The sequence below is a fragment of the Sceloporus undulatus genome, chromosome 9 (assembly GCF_019175285.1).
Source record: "Sceloporus undulatus isolate JIND9_A2432 ecotype Alabama chromosome 9, SceUnd_v1.1, whole genome shotgun sequence".
NCBI lineage: Eukaryota > Metazoa > Chordata > Lepidosauria > Squamata > Phrynosomatidae > Sceloporus > Sceloporus undulatus.
In genome coordinates, this window is record NC_056530.1 from 16,017,002 (window position 1) to 16,037,600 (window position 20,599).

General features: G+C 40.5%; 2 protein-coding genes across 2 annotated transcripts in view; one reads left to right on the plus strand and one right to left on the minus strand.

Moving 5' to 3' along the window:
* Positions 1 to 7,845, minus strand: part of IL20RB (interleukin 20 receptor subunit beta) — a 9,651-nt gene extending 1,806 nt beyond the window's left edge. The window contains exons 1-6 of the mRNA XM_042440356.1: positions 7,404 to 7,845; positions 5,681 to 5,801; positions 4,211 to 4,401; positions 2,908 to 3,032; positions 1,426 to 1,576; positions 41 to 186 (exon numbers count right to left, since the gene is read on the minus strand). Of these exons, the coding sequence (XP_042296290.1) occupies positions 41 to 186; positions 1,426 to 1,576; positions 2,908 to 3,032; positions 4,211 to 4,401; positions 5,681 to 5,801; positions 7,404 to 7,470 (801 nt within the window). The 5' untranslated portion in view covers positions 7,471 to 7,845. The remainder of the gene's footprint in view (positions 1 to 40; positions 187 to 1,425; positions 1,577 to 2,907; positions 3,033 to 4,210; positions 4,402 to 5,680; positions 5,802 to 7,403) is intronic.
* A 2,445-nt stretch (positions 7,846 to 10,290) lies between these two features.
* Positions 10,291 to 18,952, plus strand: DBR1 (debranching RNA lariats 1). The gene is made up of 8 exons (XM_042440713.1): positions 10,291 to 10,515; positions 11,643 to 11,767; positions 12,326 to 12,406; positions 13,442 to 13,527; positions 13,640 to 13,864; positions 15,118 to 15,198; positions 16,270 to 16,415; positions 18,186 to 18,952. Exons 1-8 carry the CDS (start codon positions 10,316 to 10,318, stop codon positions 18,859 to 18,861), a joined length of 1,620 nt encoding a protein of 539 aa, XP_042296647.1. The 5' UTR covers positions 10,291 to 10,315; the 3' UTR covers positions 18,862 to 18,952.
* Positions 18,953 to 20,599: the final 1,647 nt, after the last annotated feature.

The window sequence follows — 20,599 nt, forward strand, 5'->3', positions numbered from 1 at the left end:
AACTAAAATTTCCAGATCAAGTGCTTCAAATATATCTTACCAAAGTGTCCGGCATGTCCTCGTTTGGGCAGCAGGAATATTGGCAGACCTGGAAGATTTTCCATGTGACCCAAGGAAGGAACAAAGCAGATGCAATAAATATGATCAAGAAGAGTGGGGCAAATGTTACCCATATTCTGTTGCCATCTGTATGTAAAAAGAGAGTGAAATTAGAGAAAGCAGAAAAATACAATGAGGAGTTTGACAGTGAAAATATTTGGAAACTAGCCACAGTACAGTTGGCCCTTGGTATCCGCTGGGGTTTGGGTCCAGGACCCTCTGTGGATACCAAAATCCATGGATCCATGGTAGTAAAATGGTGTCCCTTATATAAAATTGCAAAATCAAGGTTTGATTTTTGGAATTTATATTTTTTTTCAATATTTTCAACCTATGGACATTTCAATCGATAGATAAAGAATATGTGAGTATGGTGGGCCAGATGGATTGTGCTTGTTTTGCTCAGTATTGCTTGAATAGTAACCACAAAGAACTCAGAAAAGTTACTTTTGGGACTACGATTTTCTGACTCCCCCAACTAGTATATTGAAGCAGTATAATGAATCCCAATTATTTTAAAGGAGAATAATGCTTCTTGGGTGCGTCCAAAGACATGATTTTACTTAAAAACAAAATTTCTGGTCTCTTTGGGCATGTCCAAAGCGTATCCAAAGTGTACCTGTAAACCATACCCTATGAGGAACGACTAAGGGAGATGGGATGTTTAGCCTTGAGAAGGTAAGAGGTGATATGATAGCCCAGTTTAAACATTTGAAGGGATGTCATATTGAGGAGGGAATCAAGCAGAACAGGAGGCTTACATCAAAACTGATACCAAATGGGAGAGAAAAACAACTAGGTGTACTATAAATTCTAAGTCTAAGTAAATACAACAAGACTATAACATTTCTTTCAAAAAATATGTCTGGTGAAAGATATTTAGAATTTTCTGGAATTTTCTAGAACTTTCCAGAACTTCCTAGTAGTTCCCAGAACTTTCCAGAAGTTCCTGGAACTTTCTAGTGATTCCTGGCACTTTCTAGAAAATTCCAAAAACTTAAGAAAATTCCAGAAAGTTCTAGAAAATTCTGGAATCCAGGGAAATTCTAGAACTAGAACAGTTGATTTTGAAACAGAGAATGAAAATCCATATGTCACGGATTTATCTATGCCAGAAATTCCAGGATCAAGCAAGAGAGGAGAGCAGATAGTCTAGAACAGTGGTCCCCAAATTGTGCTCTTTAAGGCATTTTGAACTTCAGCTCCCAGAATCCCAGACTATTCGCCAACATGGCTGAGGCTTCTGGGAGCTGAAGTCCAAAAGTTTGGGGACCACTGGTCTAGAAACTACCCTCCAATTCCGACATTGTATCTTTTTGTTCTTACCTCCAGCCTTCACACACTGCACCTCACTGAAATTGCTGTTTCGATTGATGGCCTCAACGTACGTCTGAGCTTTCACACAGTACTCAGTATCAGCTTCCATGGTCTCCAGATGTATAGCGGTGCTGCTGTCTCTCACCACTTTGCGGTTCATCTGGTTTTGCAAAATCCAGAGTGAAAAGGGTTTGCAAACATCATAGCAAACTTTGTCAACCCAGTGTGGCCCTAGGAGTATTGGAACTGTAGTTTGGCACCAGGTATATTGGGCTCCCATTAGCTTCACCCAGCATAACAATATGTCACGAAAAAGGACAAATGCTGCCCAATTATTCCTTCTTGGCTCTTTGTGTCAACAGGAGTGCCCAAAGAAACCGGGTAACTGTACTTTATGGTTTATTTAGTGAGCATCTAAAGCAGGTTCCTTGACATATTGCTTCTGAAACAAGCCATAGTAATAAGACCAATAATGATTCTGACTTCCTATGAGAACAATTATGATTATGATTCTGGCTGGCAATGAAAACAAGAAAAAAGGAATTCCAGATGTAATTTGAACCAAACTGAGATGGAGCTTGAATTTCTGTTTCTTTAGCTACCATCACTGATTGGAGGAGCCAAGAAAAGCTGAATAGTATGCTCCTGAATGCTTGATCTAGTAGGGGATAGTTGGTAACAATTCTGGCTTATCCTGACATGTGAACTAGTTGTACTGTATATTTATTCAGAGTGATTTAGGGTAGCTTAAATATTAGTGAACTCATTTTTGTTGTATTCACTTATTTGTTTCCTGGGCATTAGAGGCTTATAAATAGTTAGTCCTATGCCACCTGCTCTTGGGTAGAGTGGCACAGGGCAGTGAGGTGTGTGTGTGGGGGGGGGGGGTGGTTTGCCCTTTTGGCCCCACCCCTGGAAGCCCCGTCTCCACACCGGGTGACACCCCAGACACTGTAAATAGTAACTACAAACTAGGATGAAGTGATATTAAAATATAATTCTCTCCTCACTTGATTTCAAACATCAACTGCTTACTCTGAAAAATGAGTTTTGTATAGTTTCTTGAGCTTATAAAGCTCAAGCTAAAATCTGTTTTTCACTAGACAGTTGCAGCAGTGTGATACCACTAACTGCTGTGGCTCAGTCCTATGGAATTTTGGGATTTGTAGTTTCATAAGGTGCTTAGATTTCCTTGCCAGAGAGCTCTAATGCCTTGCCAAATTACAAATATCAGGATTTCATAGGACTCAACTATGGCTGCATTATATATGATTCTAAGCTTGGAGTAACTACTAGAGGACATTTCAGATGCTGCCTTGTACCTTCATAATGTAACCTTTTAATGAAATCATTAAATCAAACATCTTACAACAGGAATAACCTGTTATCTATGCTGTTTTGTTTTTGTCTTGCAAGTTTATACTCAAAGTTCTCCCATTTCGTCAGTGTGCTGAGCAGTGTTCTCATTCCGGACACAACTCCAAAATGTACCTCATGTTGTTGGCCTTTCTTCCAGTAAAATATCCAGAATTCAAAGGCAGGTCCAAGATACTCTAGCTCCACTAACAAATGATATCCATCAGCTGTAACTGTCATCTTAGGTGGAAAGAGGGAGGCTAGGGAGGAAAAATTAACATCTGTCATGTAAAAATATATACATCTTATTCTTTAACACAGAAAATAATAGTTCATGTGTGGTGAATAGAATATTGAGCTAAACAATGAGAAGGCACTGCAGCTCAACCAATGGCATGTGGGCTGGGAAGTTTAAAAGAGTCTGGACTGGTCCTTGGGTCAAAAAAATTTGGAATAAAATACATAATGAACTAGAGAAAATGTTGAATATAAAGATAAATGTGGAGCCTAAATTATATCTGTTGGGAATGTTGAAAGATGACTTAGAAACAAAATATGGGGAAATTATATTTTATTTATTAACTGCAGCAAGATCTGTAATAGCTAAAAATTGGAAAGGTAATGAAAAACTGACACTACAAGAATGGTTACTGAAAATATATGAGATAATGGAATTAGACAAACTGACATGTCTATTGAGAGATAGGAACCTGGATAAAGAATGGCTCCCAGTGATTAATTATTTGAAAATTGAAAAAGTTCAAAGGATGGAAGTGGTGTAATACCATTTGAAAAATAAACTTTATACTCCTGTTAGGAAGATAGAATAAATGTTGTTAGAGAAGAAAGGAAAAAGAAAAGTTTCAGAAGATGTATTATGATATGAGGACAGAAAGATGAAAGAAAATAAGTTTATATTTGTTAAAGATGTTTGAAAAAAGGAACGACAAAAAAGATATAAATAACGAGGATATTTGGTGAAAAGAACGATACAGAGGGTCATGATATCCAGTATAGCTAGTGACAAAATAAGAGTCGCAGTAAAGGAAAGGAAGCTTTGTTTGGGTCCCATTCTGGGAGAAAGGCAGGATAAAAATAAAATTAATAATAATAATAATAATAATAATAATAATAATAATAATTTTGTTAATAATATTGTAGATTGTTGTTTAGTTTTTCACTATATGTAGGAGATAAGTTTATGTGATGTGTTTACCCTTTTTTCTGTCTATGTGTGAGTAATGTATAAAATTTTAAAGCTATATATATCTATATCTATCTATCTATCTATCTATCTATGAGAGAGAGAGAGTCTGGACTGAGAGATAGTTGGTTGACAGTTGGGACTTCTCTTGAGGCTGAACAGGAAAATGGTAGATGCAGAGTTCAAAAGGGAGAGATTTCTACCACATAAGGAGACATGAACAAAACCACTTACTTGTGACACGACTGAAAAAGCCATTGAGGGTGGCCCAGCGTGAGGCCTGTGTCCCAAGGGCAGCCCTAATACGCAGATTGTATGGCACTGTGGCAGAAATGTCTTCTGTGATGTCACACTGAGTAATGTGAATGCTTGTACACTCTCCAATGGGAATCCAGCTGTCATTGGCATATTCCCTCTCATATTCCCTGAGAAAGGAGAAGGGAAATTAAAACATGTCAGGAACGGAGTGTCATCAAACTTTCTTTTGCAGAAAACTTTGGTCCTTGAAAAATTTGTCCTTTCTTAATAATCAAACCCCTTCCCTAAGTGTGTTGTCTTTGCTTTAAATTAGCTCCCTGTTGTGTACTGACTCTCAGGCTTGATCTGCACTGCAGAAATAATGCAGTTTGACACCACTTTAACTGCCACAACTCAGTGTTATTCTACACGACTCAATGCTATTAACTGCACTACTCAATAAATTCTGGGATCTGTAGTTTTGTGAGATATTTAGCCTTCTCTGTCAGAGAGCTCTGGTGCCACAACAAAGTACAAACTCCAGGTTTCCATAGCATTGAGCCATGGCAGTAAAAGTTGTGCCGAAACTGCATTATTTCTGCAGTTCAGATGCAGCTTGAATTAAATTAAATGACCTACTTTCTCTGATAATGTATAATATATGTGTGTAATATAATATGAGAATTAGAATGATTTCTGAGGTGCTGAGAAAATGATGACCCTCCAGATGTTTTGAATTAGATCTCTCTAAACTCTTACTGTTGACCTTGTATTCAGATTTTTCCCCTTATATGTAGGGCTCATTCATACTAGGAAATAACCTGGTGTGGAAAGCGGGTTATTTCTATGACATTCACACTTTGCTCGACTGCACTCGGTGAAGTTTTTGGGGTGCTTCCAAAAAACCCACTTGACCCGGTACATTTTGCACCGGATCACCTACCGAGACTTTTTCACAGTGCCACAACAATCCAGATCTTTGGTAGTGAGAACTCACTAGCGGAGAGATCTGGATTGCATGGGAAATTGTTTTGAAATGAAGGCGACTCCATTTTCAAAACAATCTGGCACCCTGGGAAGTCCGCCATCTCTTCCTCCACTTCTTTTCTCTCCTGCACCTGCCATGCTGTCCTTCCTCCTCCTTCCACATGCCTCCTCATCCTCCCCCGTGGCATTTGATCCCTATTGTTGTTCCCCGGGTGTGAACAGGAATAAGGACAAAATACCACGGAATGATTCGGTCATGACAAATATAAGGAAATAACCTGGTTTCCACACCGGTTATTTCCTAGTGTGATTGGGCCGGTATAGAAATATAATAGATATACAGTACAATATTTCTATCTTTATCATGTAATAAAGTAACAAATATTATTTAGTTAGTTAGTTTTATAGTTCATCCATCCTAATCTGATCCATCTGCAATCACCTAACACTCAAGGTGGGAGAAAGTATGATAGAAATTACCCTTGAAATTCAACTGAATATTTTACAGCTTCTCCAGGGACCACCACTGGGCTCCAGCTCAGAAAGTGCTTCATATTGGTGGAGAGAATTGTGATGTTCTGAGGAGCTGGTAGTAATGCACCTTTGGATATGAATCACCAAGTGACATGGAAAGAAAAAGAAAACAGAAATCATAGTTAACTTTATAATGAAGGAATTGAGTTACCACTAGATTACTCTGAAAGGTGTGAACATTGACCAGGGATAGAGAAGCTTCTTTAGCTTATACTGTACCTCTCATCTTGTTCCTCATCTTAGAGACCTATCTTCTTCCACCCTTCTCACACAGCATTTACTAACCCTCCTGCTCAATTTCCCAGCTGTGGAACAAGTTAAGTGGAGTGTGACATGGTGGGGTTGTGGCATCTCAATCCCAATCCCAATCCCAATCACCATACCAAAGGGATGCAGAAGGTGTGGGTGTCCAAAGCCACTCCTTGCTCAGGCCTGAAAAGGAGTGTATGACTCTTGATGAGGGAAAGTTCTTGTTGCTGTTAGATCTACCACAGCATGAAGATGGCACTCCAGCAGAATTGATCACAACAGATGCACTGCTGCTGTTTTTGAAACTGCCCCGGGGCTCCAATTGTCTCAGGCTTTGAGAGCAGGCAGTTACAGAAAAAGAAGCCTTATGGTGGAGGGTCGAGAAGGAGAGTCACCAGGGAGAGTTCAAGGCTCCAGGCGATCACTAGACATGTCACAAGCCACATTTCTAGCTCTGGTAAGACTATGTCAAAAGTCCCTTGCACTTGCTATGGAAGTACAAAAGTTGTTTGTCAGTCTATTGCAAATGATCCATTAGTCTACCAGTTGATCCTGTTTGCCATAGCCTTTGGCAGAACAAGATCATTCCCTTGTTTTAATATGTCACCAAAATAACTCTTTCCAAAGCGGGGGGGGGGGCGCAGGATTTCATAGCCAGCATTGCCAATTTCCAGGGATTAAATCTGGGGGATTTAATTAATTTCTAGGGGTTTTGACTGAATATTTCAGGGATTTTGGATTTTGGTAAAACATTCCATGGAATATCTTTGAGGCTTGTTGGCAACGTTGCTCACAACACAACCCTGAGTCTGTCCCATCGTCATCTTGGCCCTTAGTACTAAAGATAAAGGACTTATTTATTTGTTTAACAAAAGTCTTGAGTAAGCTTAAGTCTGATTTATGTCAGTTATATTACTCTGTCTTGGCTAAGTCTAGATCCAGTGCACACACACATCATAACTCCCTAGCAATCCGCCCAAACTGCATTTTTAAATTCAACTTCTGGCCCTCTAGGAACATTATCAGACAAGGGAAATTGGAAGTATAATCCAATGGTAATCCGAACGCAATCATGGGATTTAACTTTGTTGCATGATAGACTACCACACACAATTTCGGGCAATGGCAAGCTATTTTTGGGCAATGGTCATAACTGAGTGGAATAGAATAATCCAGCCACAATCTGGTAATCTACAGATTCCCTAATCTTTGAAGCAACAGACAGCCGAGGCATAACATAAGGCAGTGCAGTGTCATAAGGCATTATTGTCTGCTGCATGGCTTGTCCTTACAGATGAGATGTATTTGCAGTTGAACAGTGGTTTAAAACTTCCTGTTATTTTGAGTCTGAAATGAATCCCCCAATACATCCCCCTCCTCCAATGCCTCATTGTTTTATAACAATTTTATAATTACATACCTGAGATGAAAAGTGGTATCAAGGAGAAGAGAGGGAACTGGAAGCAAATGGCCATTTCACTGTACATTAGGAGGTTTGGCCAGATGTAGCATTTTTAGCTCTGGGGCCCAGAACCACTCCATGCCCCTTCAATGTTCCTATATAGAGGATAACCTCTTCCTGCAGTTACCTTGAGAACTGCTGCTATTGAATCCTGCCTCCACATGTTGTCTGGGAAGGTGTGGCCACGTGTAATTTAGGTTCAGTCATAGGTTCAGATAATTTCACTCTGGTATTTTCCTAAAAGTTGTGCAACTGAGTTGGGGAGGGAAAACTATGGCAGCTCATATCGCTGCAGGGGTGGTGCAATCAACATCTTGGAGGGAAACTGAGTTGAAGCAACTGGTAGTTTCCAAATCCTAGACAGCAAGGAGTTTATGAAGCTTTTGCAAAAGGCCAATGATTTTGCAACCCCCCCCCCACTGGCCAGGTACGGCCATTTTGTATTTTTTGGTAGTCTATGTCTCCATTAAAAACAAAAAGGCTGGCAGCATAATCACGTCTGCCACACCTAGGGTTGCCATAATTGTCCACTAAAACCCGGGACAAAACACCCAACTGAGATGGTATCTTTTAAAATAATCTTTCCTACATGGCACTGGATCAACACGTTGCTACAGTTTTGGGGATCAGACTCCAAGGAGCCATTAAATAAATGGCTGCCACCAACACATTCCCACTTCAAATTATATTAGGTTAATAATGGTGACTCTAAAGTGAACCTATCATGGGATTTTTTTTCTTGGTAAGATTTGTTCAAAGGGAGTTTGTCTTTGCCTTGACTGACATAACCAGTGAGTTTCTGCAGCAGAGCGGGGATTCGAACCCTGGTCTCCAGAGCTGCAGTCCAATACTCAGTGTCTAACAGCCCTTACTGTCAGGAGGTGCCTCCTAATGTTGAGGTGGGATCTCTTTTCCTGTAGCTTGCATCCATTGCTCTGGGTCCTGTTCTCTGGAGCAGCAGAAAACAAGCTTGTTCCTTCCTCAATATGACATCCCTTCAAGTATTTAAACAGGGCTATTATATCAGCTCTTAACCTTCCCTTCTCCAGACTAAACATCCCTAGCTCCCTAACCCGTTCCTCTTAGGACATGGTTTCCAGTCCAGACCCTTCACCATTTTAGCCACCCTCCTTTGGACATGCTCCAGTTTCTCCACATCCTTTTTGAATTGTGGTGTCCAGAACTGGACACCATATTCCAGGTGGGGCCTGACCAGAGCAGAATATAGTGGCACTATTACTTCCCTTGATCTAGACACTATACATCTATTGATGCAGCCTAAAATTGCATTGGCCTTTTTAGCCCATGTAGATATAACATTTGCATCATTCTCTTCCTCTACTAAGCTTGTAACGCTGTCAAGAGATAAGCTTATTCTGGCATGACTGGTTTTTGAGAAACCCATGTTGACTTTTAGTGATCACGGGATTCCTAAGTACTTATAGACTATCTGTTTAATGATCTGCTCTAAATTCTTTCCTTGCATTGATGTCAGGCTGAACGGGCAGTAGCTGCTTGGGTCCTCTTTTCTCCCCATTTTGAAGTTGGGAACATTTCCCTTTCTCCAGTCTTCTGGGACTTCTCCTGCCCTCCAGGAATGCTCAAAGAGTATTGCCAGTAGTTTATGATTTATGTTATTTTACTGATATGCTGCTTTTCTCTCAAATTGGACCCAAGGATGACCTGAGATCCCTTCTCCCTTTCTGCTTTCTTCAGTCTCAATAGGCAATGATAATGATGATGCAAAAATATTGTCTATTATAACCATAGATAACTATTATTATTATTATTATTATTATTATTATTTATAGTATTTATAGTATTTATAGTATTTATACCCCACTCTTCAGCCAAAGAATTTTATGATGGTTATCTAAGACCTATTTAGTCAGGCATTTAAAACATAACGTTTTTAAAGCATGTGTTGGGGCGTTGTATTGTTTTAAAGTATTTTAACATTTTTTAGGCCTGTTACAGACAGCCAAAATAAAGCTGCTTCGAGACACAGTGGAGGTATGATGTTTCAATGATGCATGCGTCCTAAGAGTCCAGAAGTTGCACCAAAGCCACGCTTCAGCCCTAAGGACTGGAGCGTGGCTTTGGTGTGGCTTCTGGACTCTTAGGACGCATGCATCATTGAAACACCATACCTCCACTGTGACTCGAAGCAGCTTTATTTTGGCTGTCTGTAACAGGCCTTAATCTTTTTAATTGTAACTTGTTCTAATAAATGTAACTTGTTCTAATATTGTTATAATTTAATTCTATACAGTATTAATGTACTATTTCTGTATGCTTTTAATTGTAATTTTTTTAAATGTTGTGAGCTTCCCTGAGTCCCAGTTTTGAGAAAAGGGTGCGATACTAATAATAAAGTGTGTACTATATATATATTTATATATATATATGGTTCTGTTTCTTTCAGATTTAATGTTGTGAGCTGCCTTCAATCCCAGTTTTGGGAATAAATAATATTAATGTTGTTAATAACAATGTGTTTTGTTTATTTATTTATTTATTGCATCATCAGGATTGCTTCTTAAGATGGCTCCAAACCCAGCAACTATTCTATGATGCAATTTGCATCAGAGCCACCAAGACCCAAAATGGCTGCCAGGCTCTGCCTAGAGGGAGGGGGGGGAGAGAGCCGCCATTCCTTCCGCGCATGCGCAAAGCGAACGACGCTGACGTCGCCTCGACAAAGGCGTCAATATTGGGAGTCTTGGAAGGCGCCTGCGCAGTAGAGGCCATTCACGTCCCCAGCTTTGCTCCTGCGCAGTAGAGGCCATTCACGTCCTCCGCTCTGCGCCTGCGCAGTAGAGGCCCCTACCGCCCCCTTCCCCGCTTTGCGCCTGCGCAGAAGCCGGAGCATGAAGGTGGCGGTTACTGGCTGCTGTCATGGCGCTCTGGACAAAATGTACGCAACCCTGGAGCTCCTGGAGCAGCGCCACGGACAGCCGCTCCCGGACCTGCTCCTCTGCGCCGGAGACTTCCAGGCCGTCCGCAACGCCGCCGACCTCCGCTGCATGGCGGTCCCAGCCAAGTACCGGCAACTGGGGGGCTTCGCGAAGTGAGTTTGGCTAATCGGAGTCCAGGGGGCCTCTGAGCGCGTGCAGAGTGCTCCAGGCGCCTCCTTCTGGGAGGAGTATGTGGGAAGCTAGCTCTAAGTGTGTGAGAGAGGTTTAAATTGCAAGTGCCTTTGGGGGACAGGGCTTGGGTTGAAAGTCGGCTTAGTAATGTGATGTGAGATATATATATACAGTATAGAGAATCGTAGAGTCGGAAAAGACCGCAAGGGCCGCCCAGTCCAACCCCTTTATTCTGCCATGCAGGAACTCTCAATCAAAGCATCCCCATCCAGCCTCTGTTTGAAGACCTCCAAGGAAGGAGACTCCAATACACTCCAAGGAAAGAGTGTATTCCGCTGTCAAACAGCCCTTACTGTCAGGAGGTGCCTCCTAATGTTGAGCTGGAATCTCTTTTCCTTGCCCTTGCATCCATTGCTCTGGATCCTGTTCTCTGGAACATCAGAAAACAAGCTTGCTCCCTCCTCACTATGACATCCCTTCAAATACTTAAACAGGGCTCTCATATCACCTCTTAACCCTCTCTTCTCCAGGCTAAACATCCCCAGCTCCCTAGGTCTCTCCTCATAGCATGGTTTCCAGACCCTTCACCATTTTATTCACCCTCCTTTGGACATGCTCTCAATGTCCTTTTTGAACTGTGGCGCCCAGAACTGGACACAATATTCCAGGTGGGGCCTGACCAGAGCAGAATAGAGTGGCACTATTACTTCCCTTGATCTAGACACTATACTTCTATTGATGCAGCGTAGAATCGCATTGGCCTTTTTAGCTGCTGCATCACACTCATATTCAGCTTGCGGCCTTCTTGGTCTCCTAGATCCCTTTGCATCGATCCTCAAGCCAGGTGACCCCCCCATCCTATACCTAAGTTATCTTTCTTGATCTTGGACAGACAACAGGCAGAATGGGCTGTTGCTAGCTAAACAGTAACAATCTTCACATGCGTTCAGAGATACTTCCTTTTTGTTTATAGTTTTCTTTTACATGTTATCTATCTGGAGGTAATTCTGGCTTTATTAGTGGTGGCCCTGTGGCTTCCTCTAAGCTGGAAACATGAATGAGTACAAAAATGTTGACTAAAACCTTGTGCTTTTTTTGTGTTTTTTAGGTATTATTCAGGAGAGAAGAAGGCTCCTGTCTTGACCATCTTCATTGGGGGCAACCATGAGGCTTCCAATCATTTGCAAGAGTTACCGTACGGTGGATGGGTGGCACCCAACATCTACTATCTAGGTATTACATTTTATCTCCAGTCAGTTGTTTAGAAAGATTGAGGTTAAGAGCGCTCCGAATAAGAGGAAGGAGAATTACTGTCTGACGCTGGTTGAAAAGAGATCAGAGAATATTTTGTTGTTATTGCTTGTAGTTGTGTCTCACCTTTCCTCAAAGGTACTATGGCTGTTTTCCAGTTGTTGTTGTTGTGTGCCTTCAATTGTTTCCAATTTATGTCAACCCTAAGGCCTATCTATCATAGGATTTTCTTGGCAAGTTTCTTCAGACGGGGTTTGAATGGGAGCATATGGATGGACCTGGAAGTGGGGTGTCCTGCGGCCTTTTCTGAAATGTCACCCAAATGCAAGGCGTCATATTTAACAAACCAGGATGTGAAAAAGCTCACTTAAGTAACTGGTGTGGATGTTTTGTGATCAGGACTTGCAAAGCAGGCTTCAGCTGTGGCTACCATGGGATAGCGTTATAAGCCAGATGAATTTGTGATAAATGTATGTCTTTGCTTTCATTGATAGTCTTGAACTCCGTGTGTTTATCAGCATGCCATTTCTTCTCTTTCAGGTTATGCTGGTGTAGTAAAGTACAATGGGGTGAGAATTGGTGGACTCTCTGGCATCTTCAAGTCTCATGATTACAGAAAAGGTATGCTTAGGGGTAACACCGCAGGCTTACATTTTAAACCAACATGATGTTGAAGTCTGATTTTCTTAGCTGTAGCTTTTCTTGCATGCAGGTGGGTTGCCTGTGTTGCTTCTGATATGTGTTTCTGAGGCCCTGTTCAGATGTAACAGGAAGCCATGGTTAACAACACAGAATCCGAAACCATGATTTGGCTCTCAGTTGCTTTGGAACCAATCACAATTGAAAATACACCACAATTTCATGATTTCCTCCCCACAAATTAATTTTTATTACACAGTACATAATACAAATTATACAATCCACATTTCATAATATACTTTTTTCCCCTCTCCCGCCTCCCAAAAACAGCATTGAGGGAAATACATTCCAATCAAGTTAACAATCATCGGAGATACGAAAAATACTATTAATTATATTTTTTACTTCTTCATACCCCATTTTACCTTTCACTTTCTTAATCACAATTTCCCATTTATCTTTATTGTTTTCCCCAATATATTTAAGTCTACTTTCCCTAAAGAAATCAAATAATATGTATTCTTTTATATATTTAAACAAATAAGACTTATTCTAATTTGATTTGTTTCTCCATCCATAAGCAATCACTGCATGAGCAGCTTTTAGGAATTGTTTTATTACATATCTTTGATTACTATTCAATCTTAATTCCCCTAAACTGAGAGTTAAACAATTTTCTTTGCTTAATTGTATCTCTATCCCTATTATTATATTTACCTGTTTCTTAACCTCTGTCCAAAATTCTTGAACAAATCCTTTTCCCAAGAGTATTTTGATGAAAGGGATAAAACAAGTTTGCATTCAGGCCTTAAGACTCAACTCTATCATCTGTCACACAGACATATTAACTTAGGCATGAGAGTCCCAACATGGATATAAATTATAGTCTTGTGTCAGCAGCCAACCCAAATGTTCAGTTATCTCTGAGAGTGAATGTGAACAGAAGGTTATTGAATAGCATAGCTTTTATCCTTATAACTGGCTTGGTTCAGTTCAGTGTTTCCTATCTTGTTTCAGGTCACTTTGAATGCCCACCATACAACCAGCAAACAGTAAGAAGTGTCTACCATGTGAGAAACATTGAAGTCTTTAAGCTCAAGCAGGTTAGCACACATCTTTCCTCATCATCCTGTCTGTATGCTAAGGTATTTCTAGCCTACTCATTCCAGTGATAGTCACATCTTCTTTGTATTGCTTATGTTTAATTTTTGACAGCTAAAGCAACCTATAGACATATTTATGTCCCACGATTGGCCAAGAAGTATATATCATTATGGAAACAAGAACTTGCTACTTAAGAAGAAATCCTTCTTCCGCCAAGAAGTGGAGAGCAACACTTTGGGGAGCCCTGCTGCCTCAGAACTTTTGGAATACTTAAAACCCACATATTGGTTCTCGGCACATCTGCATGTAAAATTTGCAGCATTGATGCAGCATCAGGTAAATAAAAATGGTTATCCAGATTTTCAGCTGTTGAGACTAATGTGCGCACTGGCAGAAAGTTACTGTCTTTTTTCATGAAGGCCAGAGCATTAGCGAAATTAAGGCAGGTTGATGTTTTAAAATAATAAATTACATTACCAAAATATGTAATGTACTTAATCATCATATCTTACCAATATAATTGTAAAAATAGAAGCTTCCCAAGGGATTCGAGCTTGGAGCCTGATTTCCCTTCTAAAATAGGGACTCTCATAGAGTAATAGAATCATAGAGGCTGAAGAGACTACAAAGGGCATAGAGTCCAACCCCTACCATTCAGGAATATGCAATCATAGAAACCCTGACAGGTCTCTGTTTAAAAACCTCCAAAGAAGGAGACTGCTCTCTGAGGCAGGGTTCTGCTGCCAAACAACTCTTACCATTAGGAAGTTCTTCCTAATATTCAGGGGGGAGTCTTTTTTCCTATAGTTTGAATCCATTGTGCCTTGTTCTAGTATCTTCAGCAGAAATTAAGCCTGCTGCATCCTCAATATGACATCCCTTCAAATAGTTAAACATGGCGATCATGTTTAACCTTCTCTTCTCCAGGCTAAACATACCTAGCTCCCCAAGTCGCTCCTCATAGGGCATGGTTTCCAGAACAGATTTTCAGGGAACTGAAGGGGTTGCAAGGAAAGGACAAAATTACCTCTCCCACCACCTCCAATGAGAACACTGATGAATGGAACACATCTCTTGTTTGTGAATTCTGTTGTCGAGCTAGACAAAGTTCAGGGGCATGCAGTGTCACAGTATATTTTGTACTTTTGCCTTGCACTATTTGTTGTTGCTGTGTGCCTTCACGTTATGACAACCCTAAGGTGAACCTGTCATGGGGTTTTCTTGGCAAGAGATATGCAGAGGAGGTTTGCCATTGCCTTCCTCTGAAGCTGAGAGAGTGTGACTTTTCCAGGATCACTCAGTGGGTTTCCACGGCTGCGCTGGGAATCAAAGCCTGGTCTCCAGAATTGTAAATGATCTCCTGCTTTGCTGTCAAAAAACTTTTAACTGCTCTGCTTAAATTTCTATAAAACTTAAAATGGTTCATTGGTTTTTTTTTAAAAATGAATGCTTTGGTTTGAGTCTGCATAAGCTAACTTGTTATGTTTATATGAAATCAATCTTGGTCTAGCAAAAACAATGCATTTTAAGTTGTGTTAATTTGTGTATATTGCAGTTTTTGTAGTTATGTATCTGCTCTTAATTTTCAGGCCAATGGCAGTGGGCAGCATCCCAAAACAACAAAATTTCTGGCCCTGGATAAATGTCTGCCACACAGAGACTTCATGCAGGTAAAATTGGCTGTAATTTTTCCTGATGGTGCACAGTATTATCAGGCTTAAGACATAGTAAAGTTTGGAATCTTCTATAACAGGAAAATTTGGTCAGCCAGCCACTTCCTATGTATTCGTTTTACTATAGCATACAGAACCTTGGAAGAATTCTGCAGACATCTATCCTCCTTTAGGGCAGTGGGGTCACCCGATTTGGGGGTTAAGGATTCTGGTGTGTGCGCCCCACACGTGAGTGTGCATGCATACACACAAGTGAATGCGGACGTGGCCCCTAGTTGCCCAGAGGGGGCATGCAAGGCCTTTCAGCTGCCCAGACAAGGTGTCCAAGGTATTGCAGCAGCCTGGACAGGGCACCCAAGGCCTCCCAGCGGCCCAGACAGGATGTCCAAGGTCTTGCAGTAACCCAGACAGGGTACCTAAGTCCATTTGGAGGCAGGGGACCAACTGGGTGTCACACCTCTTCTGGGGTGTTACCTGATGTGGCCTGCAAACCCCCCCCCCAGTGATGCTACTGCTTTAGAGATATGGCTGGTGTGAGGTCAAAAGTGGAGAAAGTTACAGAAGCGTCTCTTGTTTTTGTTCAGTACATAATTTGAGGAATGGGGAATGGTACACATTTTTATCAAGGCATTCTCCTTTCCCAGCTTGTACAAGCTTTCTTCCATCATATTTATAGTTGCAGGTGAAAGATGGAGGGAGTATCCAGAGCCTAGAGCAGAATCATGAAGAAATTCAAACTGCAGAAAATTCTAGAAGTTCAGTTTGAGAGCCTTGGCGATTTGCCTTTGACACACTACCTGGGGTTTTTCCATTAGTGTTTTGCAGTGTGGTTTCAGATAGTGTTCTGTCCTTGTTTTTCTAAAAAGGAGAAGAGAAATGCAGTTTGTAGCAAGAGTAATGCCGGTTGTCTTTGTGATGGTAATGCCATAAGTTCACAATCATTTCTACCCTGTTGAGAGGAGTCATAATAGTTGCGAGGAGAAAAGCTAGTTTATCAAACTCTTTGATAAAGCCCAAAGCGTCCTTCCTGTCTAATGTCTGTTTTTCTAATTCTCCTTCCTTTCTAAGATTGTAGAGATCCCACATGACCCAAATGCATCAAACCACCTGGAATATGATCCTGAATGGATTGCTGTTCTGAAGGCTACTAACAGTCTCATCAATGTATCTGCGAATTCCTGGAATATGCCTGAAAACAATGGACTTCATGCAAAGTAGGGAGAATTTATTCATTTGTACAGATAAATAGCACTTGCTGCGTCTTGAAAAATCTCACAAACGTGAAACAGTTACAATACAATAACCTTAAAAGTGGACAACTACCATAATAAAACAGCAGTATCTGAACAAAATCCTGGGGATTGGACTCAGAATGAAAAAAACATTTAAGCAAAACATCTTTAATGATCTTTCTAAAGGCTGTATAAAGAAAGGAATGAGATTCCAGACCCTGGGATCCACTTTTGACAAAACTCAAGTCCCCTGTTCTAACCTTTCCCACTTGACGCAGTAGCACAACTTCAGAATAGAGATAGCCATAACCGGCAATGCCCATAAGGAGGACATGGAGCATTTTGTTATCTCTTCCTCTTTTCCCTTGATCCCTGGTATCAAAGTCTCTGATCCTGGAAGTTTCAAACAACCGTTGTGTCTAGTATTTCCCGATATATTTATCCTCCATTTGTCTCATTCCCATTTAAAGTTATTTTAACAGGTTGTTATCATGATAACTTAATATTGGTGAATTACGTAAATAAATTATGAACTGTGTCCAGTTCTGGGCACCACAATTTAAAATGGATGTGGAGAAACTGGAGCATGTCCAAAGGAGAGCGACTAAAATGGTGAAGGGTCTGGAAACCATGCCCTATGAGGAACGACTTAGGGAGCTGGGGATGTTCAGCCTGGAGAAGAGAAGGTTAAGCGGTGGTATGATAGCCCTGTTTAAATATTTGAAGGGAAGTCATATTGAGGAGGGAGCAAGCTTGTTTTCTGCTGCTCCAGAGAACAGGACCCGGAACAATGGATGCAAGCTACAGGAAAAGAGATTCCACCTGAACATTAGGAGGAACTTCCTGACAGTAAGGGCTGTTCGACAGTGGAACACACTCCCTTGGAGGGTAGTGGAGTCTCCTTCCTTAGAGGTCTTTAAACAGGGGCCATCTGTCGGGGCTGCTTTGATTGAGATTTCCTGCATGGCAGGGGGTTGGACTGGATGGCCCTTGCGGTCTCTTCCAACTCTTATTCTATGATTCTAAACAAGTCTTCTGTATTGTAAGCAGTAAAACTTTATTCAAAAAAACCCATAGGTTTTAGCAGGAAGACATCTATGAACAGAAGTGTCATGATACACAAACACTGGTATAATATTAACAGTGTCCTGCCCCAAAACTTTGCAGGCTTCATCTTAATTCATTTATTAATTAAAACATACCAATCCTTTCTGCCATATCAGCTTCATTCACCCAGCCTCCAATACTGCCCTGGTCTCATCTTTAGTTTCTGTTTCCCACCAGCAGATTGAGAAAATTCCTCCCCCACACATCCCTGCATCCCTTTGAAGCATCATTAATAATTTCTACTAATACTATGCCTCCCATCATTCTCATCATATTCCAATATATTCTAACATTCATGTAATTATTCTACATATGTAAAACACTATAACACTCAGTTAAACATGCTTATATATTATAACAATAACCATCTTATGACAGAATATGCCAGATTCTGATACACTGTTTTCAAAGTATATGCATGGTTCGGTACAGTAGCGAAAGAGATCCTGACAGTCTCCTGTCAAGGGTGTCTTCAAAGGTAGAGGTGTTACTGATCTGATGCCTCTAACGTTAGCAAAATATATTCTTGCCAGTAGTGAACTAGAGAATGCATATGCTGTTTTGGTCTGTCTTGACACTCTTCGTATATAAAGTGCAAAGGAGGAGGAAAATAAGTCTAACTTCCTTGTGTTTGACATATTGTAGATGGGACTACAGTGTTTCAGAAGAAGACATCAAGGAAGTTTTGGAAGAAGCAAACCATGATCTTCAGGTTCCACATAACTTCAGTGCTACAGTTGCTTGTTATGATGGAAATATGTCCCAGCAGAACACAGAACCAATTCATAGAATCAATCCCCAGACCACAGAGTTCTGTGCTCGATTTGGTCTTACAGATATTAATGATAAAATCCAGCAGCTGAAAGAAGACATACTGGAACACAAAGATAATGATGATGATGAAGAAGATGTGGATAGTATTGGGTCAACAGAAGAGCCTAGTGACTATAGTACAGATACTTCTGCTTTGTCATCTTCCGTCAACCCTGATGAAATAATATTAGATGAAGACAGTGCTGACGAAGATCCTGAGACCCCATTGGACCCATCACATGAGTACTCTTCTAGCATTTCTGCAGCATTTTCTGATGTCAGGATCTTGCCAGATTCTATGACTGTGTCACCAAATGATACTGCGGACTCTGTGGATGCTGAACTGGAGAAATCAAATGAAAAAAACCAGTTGGAAGAACAAAGTCTTAGTGAGAACTTATTGAAGAGGATAAGTGGTGAAAAAGAAGAAGGGAAAAGTGGTCCAAAGAGAATTAAAAGGCGAAATCAGGCTATCTATGCTTCCAAAGATGAAGATGAGGTGGAATGATGTTCACTCAGAACTAAGAGTAAATCTTTTATTGCTATGGTTCTCTAAAATAAATAAATCCTCTGGAGAACTTTTTTTAAAAATTGCAGCACTATATAGTTTTGATATTTTAATTACAAAAACAAACCATATTCTTTTTTTATTCTAGCCTTTATACTAGGTCAGATTTGGGGTAGAACACAAATGTTGATTTAGGTAAAAGAAGCAAATGGAGCACCTGTTGTATTTTGTTGTATTTTGTTGTTCTTTCCAAACAAATAGAGTTTTGAAAATACAGTCAGTCCTCCGTTTCCACAGGAAAGTCATTCCAGACCCACCACGAAAACAGAAACTCACAAATACTCAAGCCCCATAGTTTTGAATGGGAGTGCGTGCCCACCAGCGGCTACAAGTGTGCATCTCGGGTGCATACCCCATTCTAACCCCTTCCATTTGCTCCTCACAAGTAAGCGAGGGTTGTAGATCTGAAGTTTGCGCAAACGGTGGGACAATGTATTGTGGTACAAGATGGGAAAAGGGTTCTGTTTCTTTACTGCATTTGATGAAACAGAATCATAGAATCATAGAATCGTAGAGTTGGAAGAGACCACTAGGGCCATCCAGTCCAACCCCCTGCCATGCAGGAAATCCAAATCAAAGCATCCCTGACAGATGGCAGGTTCAGCTTGAGTGTATTCACTGACACTTCCTTTCCTTAGTGATAATTCTTACATCTGAATCAGACTGTGCACAGTGTCCCAGCATATGCTTCTTAGTAATGATGCTTGTTTTGTGTAGGGATTAGGCAATTTAGTATCTTCCAGATATTTTGTACTACAGTTCCCACCACCCCTTGCTAGTCTAGAGAGTTCATGGGAGTTGTAGTTAAAGATATCTGGAGGGAACTCAGCTGCCTACCCTAGTTTATGGCAAGACATTCTTATGAACAAATAAACTGCCTTAGAAAATTCTAGCTATTGGCACAGGCTGCATCCTTACTGCAGAAATAATCCAGTTTGGCACTGCTTTAACTGCCATGACACAGTGCTGTGGAATTCTGAGAATTGTAATTTTGTGAGATGATTTGCCTTCTCTGTCAGAGAGCTCTGGTGCTGCAACAAACTACAATTCCCAGAATTCGATAGCATTGAACCAGGGCAGTTAAAGTGGTGTCAGACTGGTTTATCTCTGCAGTTTAGATGCAGCCACAGTAGGGAAATATTACAAGTAATACTTCCCAGCTAAATTTGTGAAGATAAAACTCTCATGATTAGCATGTTGGAAAAGAACCTTAAATTACAGTCTTATCTTTCAATAGATTAGATATTTTTAAAAGAAACACCAAAATTATTTCCTGGATTTTCTGTTCAAGTCTGTGAAAGTTGTGTATAACATGGACCTAATTCTTTTCCTATTGGGCTGATTCAAATCTCATGCTGATTAGTGGCAGGAACAAGCAACAGTAACTCAATGGGTTGTTGGGCTGTTTGATTTTAAAAATCCATTGTATTTCTGTACAGCACAGCAATAACCATATAAATGTGCACTGACTTTTAATGAGATAAGAAGATGATGATGATGATGATGATGATGATGATGATGATGATGATGATGATGATGATGATAGGATTTATTTATATGTCGCTCAATCACTGGGAATCCGGGTGGCTTACAGCAGAGGGGACAATAGAATAATAATAATAAAAGATAAGCCAAGTATGAAATATTTCTACATAAAAATTAAGATTCAGTTACACAG